At 39.1% G+C, this 7,146-nt stretch overlaps 1 protein-coding gene across 1 annotated transcript in view; it reads right to left on the reverse strand.

Moving 5' to 3' along the window:
- Window positions 1-1,579: 1,579 nt before the first annotated feature.
- LOC119424874 (metal transporter CNNM3) overlaps window positions 1,580-7,146 on the reverse strand; it is a 27,203-nt gene continuing 21,636 nt past the window's right edge. The window contains exons 10-11 of the mRNA XM_037692387.1: window positions 6,567-6,693; window positions 1,580-1,862 (exon numbers count right to left, since the gene is read on the reverse strand). Of these exons, the coding sequence (XP_037548315.1) occupies window positions 1,813-1,862; window positions 6,567-6,693 (177 nt within the window). The 3' untranslated portion in view covers window positions 1,580-1,812. The remainder of the gene's footprint in view (window positions 1,863-6,566; window positions 6,694-7,146) is intronic.

Below are 7,146 nucleotides of genomic sequence, written 5' to 3' on the forward strand. Positions count from 1 at the left end.
CCCTGGTGAACAAAGTCAACATATAATTGAACCAACTAGAGTTTTTTTGCTGCTCAAATGGACAAATGCTTTAGTAGACACACACACACACACACACACACACACACATGTATAAACACATGTAGCTTTGGCAACCAGAGGAATTAAAAAGTGAAGATCAGCAATGCAACAAGTTTAGTGCAAAGGGAAGGAAGGCACCGGCAAAATAAAATTCCACAGTAAGTGATCCCTCTAGAATCATCAGCAGTTCCAATTATTGTCACGAACGTTTTAAGTAACATTTAAGTGGACGTGTTTTTGTTTTCTTTCAGTCCACAAATAAAAGCATCATGTTTAGAAGAGAACCCTGATGAAACAACCGAAGTCAGGAATCAGCCGAAGAAAGATGCGTGGGCTTCGGCTACTTCAACTTAAATACAATAAATTATTACTCAATTCATTTTATTTGCATTAATCTGGAATGGATTGAAATATACTTTATATATCATTTAAATAAAAAAATATATATAATTGGGGATAATTGAGTGTTGTGTTGTTGACCAGCTAAAGTGACAAAACAACAACGTAAAAAAAACACCACGGAACGGGTCAGAAAAAAAAAAAGTTGGACTCAAATCATTTGCTTAGAAATGCTCCTGTGAACCATTTAAACAGAGTCATGTCTCAGTTCATGCTTCTACAAGCAGCTGGACCCCCAGGAGCTCCGGGGTAAAGGTCTGCAGCTTAATCAAATTGATTTGAACTGTATTGTTTAACCAATAAAAAACAATCAAACCGACCAAATGCAGCCCGCAAACTGTCAAAAACATAAATATTAAACCCACAAAAGCCCCCGCTCTCCGCATGTGGGAACAAATCAAGAGGTGGACCTGCTGCCTCGATGGATCCAAACTGGTTGCTCCTGCAGAACCTAACGACGAGATAATTCAACCACTGGAGCACGGAAACAACAAAAGCATCCAGGATGGTGGTAATGGAGGTCCAGGACGCTCCGCGACAGGAACATCACACACCTCTGACAACAACTCACCCTCCAACACTCGGAGTATATTAACATGTGCTAATTACATACACACACAGCTGCTTTTACTGTATTTCTGCAGCTATCAGCTTTATTTCCTCTATAAATGTAACTAAATCTCCTTAAGTTTATCTGAGCTATGACAGGTGCATTGGATACAAGTGTTTTCTATATTCAGCATCGTTTCTGAATGACAAATGATGACATGGTTGAGCTGAACTCAGAAGAAACGAGGACCCTGGACAGCTCACCATCACTGAAGGCTAAGTATTCTCGAGCTTATCAGCACCGGACCAAATCAGAATACTTTCCTCTACAAAATGACCTGGAGCAAAAGGAGTGCTGAAGCAGCTCTTATGGAGTCTCCACGTGAAGTGTTCTTTAATCGAGGGTTCACCGCACTGTGAAAGTTTGCTAGTCAACATAAAACACTATAGCTTGGCTCGATGGTATTAGTGAGAACAAAATATTAGATCACATTTACTCCGCAAACCTCCTCTTGTCAGTCTCTATTTATATTTATACAAACATATATACATACGTACAAATAATCGTTGAACTGAAATCAAAGAAAGGAATGAGGATGGAGAGGAGAAGATGAGCAGAAGGTTTAACAACAACAACAAAAATGGTTACAAAAATAAAAGACATCTTCTCCGGAGTTCTCCCGACAACTAAGTTCCAGCCATAGATTATTTATCACACGAAAATTAACAATAACAAAAAAAAAAAAAAAGATGTACGTGGTTTAATGCTTTCTGTCTTTTAAATAGAGGACAGACAGAACTCTTCTACCCATGAGCCTCCTCTTCTGTGGAGCTCTCCTGGGCTCTGCTGCCACCTGTGGAACCCGACCAATGAGAGAAGAGCTGGGGTGAGTGAGGGGTGACACAAGCACACAGATGAAAATAACACACACACACACGGGGGTCTTTAAAGTGCAGAGGGGTTCATATTAGTGAAGGACTAACAGGTTGAGTGAAGACAGAAAAGATGCCACCAGAGACGAACCTGCTGTTCTGCAATTAAAAACCTTCATCTAAGTTAAGACCTCGTCAGTAAAAAGCAACATGAAGATGTATTTCAGCAAAATAACAAGGTCCATCCCTTTTGAAGCATCTTTCCTGTTTTGATTCACTTCAGGGTCTGAAACACGTCCTCTGGACTGATATATTGGAGGTCTCGACTTCTATTCTGCTCAACAGTGATGAGAAGATGTTTCTTAACAAAAGCAATGTTGCCTAAAATCTGACTTTATTTAACTACAGAAAATATGCTCAGCATCTGTTTGTATCCAGTTTTAAGGAGCATTTATATATACTTGTACACACGGGGGCTGCAGTAGCTCAGTGGTGAATTGTTGTGGTCTTATTTCCATTACTGTCTACATAAAAGAAAGCAAACACAGTTGTTTATTTTATTTTTTCTTGTCAGAATATCTCCGATCAAAATCGTCTGTAAATAATAATAAAAAAAAAGTCCCTTAATACTTTGCGGTTCAACGTTCGTGGACTCACTCTTTCACGGGTTTTCAGTGTAAGACATGACACACGATTGAATGGAGATGGAGAAAGATGGACCCCGCCCTCTCCTTTCTCTTTCTGAGGCTGTCTGTCACAGCAGACAGAGAAAGAGAAAGGAGGGAGTGGAGTCTGTCTTTCCCCGTCACTACTGCTCAGGGAGCATGAATAAACAGATCAGATGAACAAATGTAGAATTATCTGAGAAAATGCTTAGGTGGAAAAATAAGAGTGAATCAGTTTAAAAAGAGGGAGAGTGGCTGAGCGCGGCTCATTCAGGTATAAGACAGACCCTCCGCCCCCTCCTTTCTCTTTCTGAGGCTGTCTGTCACAACAAATCAAAGTGTGTCTCTGTTCTGCTGTGACAGACAGCCTCAGAAATAGAAAGGAAGGGGCGGGGGGTCTATCTTATACCTGAGTGAGCTGTATGAGCAGCATGGATTGTTTATTTAATATAATCAAGCATGACCCAAACCAAGCCTTTAATCCCCCCTCGGCGATAAATGAGCGGGCCAGGCCACCGGGAAATGTCCCGGTGCTCCTGATGGCCAGTCCACTCCCGGGATTGGCTCAGTAACCGCAGCATCAGTCTGTCTGCTCTCTTTCGCTGTGCTCTTTTATTCATTCAACCTTTATTTAGACAGGTTAATCCCATTGAGCCTCGGGGACTCATTTACAAGAGAGACCTGAAAAGAGCATTATTTTTAGAGCGTTTAGAACATTGTTAAGAACATTGCAAGAGGGTGGAAAAGGTTTATAAAGCCTTACAAATATATATGATACTAAAATAAATATAATATCCCAACTTTGTGGATTTTCACCTATTGCGGGCGTGTCTGGAACGTAACCCCCGCGATAAGTGAGGGACTACTGTAATTACTGAAGACATAGAAGGGTAGGATAAAAAGGTTCTGTTGATCAGATAAAGTGCTCAGGAGAGAAAAAAAACGATAAAAAAAATAGAAACAGAACATTTTAGTAGAATTATATTGCGTACAACTGTAAACAGCAAAGCTAAAGTGCTTTTAGTACTAACGACCAAACAGCAGGAAATAATTGCATTTTCATAATACATTTATTTTACTGGATTGTTTTGAACGTCTTTATAAAAATATTTGGATTTGTTTGTTCAAATTTGCTTTTGTCCTAAATTATTAAGGATTCAGGTGTTAAATGGTTTTTAAAGGGGCACACACTGATCCACTTTTTGAACAACTTTTTCAACATGTTTGGAAGAAGAAACTGCTTTAACATGTTTAGGACATGCAAACTCATACAGCATCAGTAAAAATCTGTTTTAATGTTTTTTTTATTAAGATTGTCAATCACTAGCTCATCAGGACTGCTTTAACCTGTGACATAAATGCTTTCTTTAAAAAAAGTAAACAGGAACTCAACAATTAGTTTAATAAATGATAAAAGAAGATTATAAACATCGTAAAGTATAAAAATCCATAGCAAAAATAATCTAATCACTGTAAACATTTAACTGTGCAAATCCTCCAGGGAGAAAATAGCCAACATTTATTAGTTGTGTCATTTTCTGCCACTTTTCTATAAGTATAATAATATTTAGCAATAAATGTTGGTAATAATATATTTACTTATTTTGGGAAGACAGGATTTAGATGTATCACAGGAACTGGATTAACCAATAACGCTAAGGCCTTTCAAGAATGTGTTTCTAAAACTTTGTTTCTAAGAACGCTGGGCTGAAACAATCAATACTTCAGCGTTTGAATAAAAGCTGTTCCTGTGGGAACGGACCCTAAAATATTAATTAAAGGTCAACACTGCTAAGTGGCCCTCCTCTCAGGAGTACGGGTAGCTTTTCTGAACACAAAAGTTTTATTTTTATAAAGTTACCGCAATTTTCCTTTTTTTTTTTTTGCACAAGTTAGCATGTACTGTGACTTATACAGCAAAGAGACGCATTTATGTTTTGCCCCATATTTATAACCCAATTTTTGTCTGAGAGCTGACAATTTAATTCATTCTTACATGGGAAAATATTGAACACTACCATGTTCAGCCACTAGAGGGCCCTCGACTAATATGGCAAGCCAAGTGTCTCATTAATAGGTAAAAGTGGCTATTAATGAGATACTTGGCTTGCCATACCAAGCCACCTTCGTCTCGCTCCGTAACTCCTGGAGCAAACGTCCAATCAGCTGCATTTCACCTCCCAGGCAAAAGTAAAGTACATTTATTAAGGAAAAGTTCAACTGAGACACACCTTGACTATAATGTGGAGCAAACAAATAATTGTTTTTAGGTGGTTATCTTGTTAAATTTCAAATAAATGCACAGCGAGTCGTCGCTCTGCGTGCTCCCACTTCCGCAAACTGGCTTTTGAAATGCAGCTGATTTGATCATTAAGTGCATTTATTTAGGAAAAGTTGTGATTTCAAGCAAACAAATAATTGTTTTTAAGTGTTAATCTTGTTAAATCATTGTTAAAGTCCTCCCTTCCGGGTTTGGCCCACATTTCCGGGTTGTTAGCAGGGACGCATAATAGATGCAACGTACTTGTTTTTTTCCACATTATTAGACATATTTGGACTGATCCGACTTATACAGCGGTGCGGCGTTTAAGGCGGCAAGTACGGTAGTTTGAAGCCACAGATTAAACAGTGGTTTCGGAATGAAAATATGCATTTTCATGTGGACAGCCTAAACGGAACTTTTTGAAAACTACAATATCACTCCACCTCTAGTCTAATCTTTGATCTGAGGGCAGCCTTGTTTTCTTGCGTTCACATTTACCCCTCCACGCCTTGTTTCCTGCCTCGGGTGTAATCTCAAAGCAGTGTTATAGCGCCACATACAGGCCTGGCACAGTTACTACAGCAATTTGACACCTTTAGTTTCCGTGTGGACGGATACATTTTTTGGGGAATTGTGCCGTGTTTACAAGGATATTTTTAGAAACAAAACAAATTGTTTTGGAAAAACTGCATTTCTGTGTGGACAAGGCCTTAATTAGAAAAGGCGACGATGACTGAAAAATCTAAACACCACAACACAATTCAAGGTGCATTTTTTACTTTAGAGGCTGCGCATCTTGATTTTTATTACTAATGTTAAATGAAAAGAATTTCAGGACCAGCAAGTCTTTTAAAAACATGAAATCCTCGTTTGAAGGAAACTGGATGAATTTTTTAGACTTTCAAAACACAGCAGATGGACTTGACCTTTTAAAATGACAAGTAAAGTGTATTTTAACAAACATCTTTCAGTCTAAAGTAAAAATCTGATAGCTGCCACGAGCTGCTGCTCTGTTTCATGTAACACTGAAAAATCAAACAGATCAACATGTGCAGGACCTCTAAAATCACAATAAATACATAAATGGAAAAGTAGCAGGATAATATTAACCAGAAGTGTCGTTTAAAAAGTGAACCTCCAATATAGAAGCCAGGGAACAAAGTTCATCACCATCTGTGGACGTTTTTGTCGTTTACCACACAAAATGGCCAAAAAGATTCAAAAACTTTATCTACTAAAGATATAGATCCACCAAACAACATACAGGGGCAAAAACAAAACAAGGTTAAAGAAATAAAAACACATTTTACCACACACACACACACACACACACACACACACTGACAGGTTTATAGGAGCGGAAAAAAATGCGCATTAGAAAAATTACTGAGAAAGTAGACAGTTAAAAACAGTCCTGAAGCAAGACATCATCTCTGTCAGTGCCGTTTAGTCGGTGAGGCGGAGTTTGGTTTACCTCATGCAAAAAAAAATAAAAATAAACACAAACAAAACCCTAACAATAGTTATCAATGGTATCAAAAAATGAAAAGTTTACAGGAAACTCTGGGTGGGCCAGAGACAAGACGGAGGCACACAAGGAGGGAAAAGAAAGAGAAAGAGAAAATCATTTTAGTTCAGTTGAAGAACAGGAAAGCACAGTCCTAAAACACTAGAAGGCAACGCCAAACACAAAGAATGTTCGGAGGTCGGCGAGGCAGCAGACCCGGCAGGTCAGACAACGTTTTGAGCAAAGCTACCTTGTGCGGCGTTTCTCTCATTTAGCAGCTTCGTCTGACTGTTGGGCAGAATCTTGATCTCTGGAGGATCGGGACTCTGCCCGACACGGGACGCCATGAGAGCGTTCAGATACTGAAGACGTGTCACCTGCAAATCACACACACACAAAACTAACTTTTCATCTGGATCAACATCAGTGATTCACTGCGTTCACATTTTCTAAAGGTGTCCCCCCTCTGATGCGGTGCGGTGAGGTTCACCTTGCTGGTCGCTCTCAGCGCACAGCGGCGTGTTAAGGGTTAAACTCTTGACTCTTTGCTCTGAGACTGCGCTCTCCACTAATAATAGTGTGAATGTTAATGAAGCATTCACACCACTGTCATCCATTTTCCTTCAGTACGTTTTTCAACATTGTTCTCGTTCCACAATTCTTCAGCTATTTCAGCTAATATTTAGCTGTTTTTATGTTAATATTAGCTTTTGCAGCTAATTCCACATTTGTTGCTCTCAGTTCAACTTTTTTCAGCCTAGTTCAGCAAACATGTGCTCTCTCCACTTCCTCCCGGTAATTTAAGCTTCTTTCAGCTTTTTTAGCTACTT

The sequence above is a fragment of the Nematolebias whitei genome, chromosome 18 (assembly GCF_014905685.2).
Source record: "Nematolebias whitei isolate Nwh7 chromosome 18, NemWhi1, whole genome shotgun sequence".
NCBI classification, from domain to species: domain Eukaryota; kingdom Metazoa; phylum Chordata; class Actinopteri; order Cyprinodontiformes; family Rivulidae; genus Nematolebias; species Nematolebias whitei.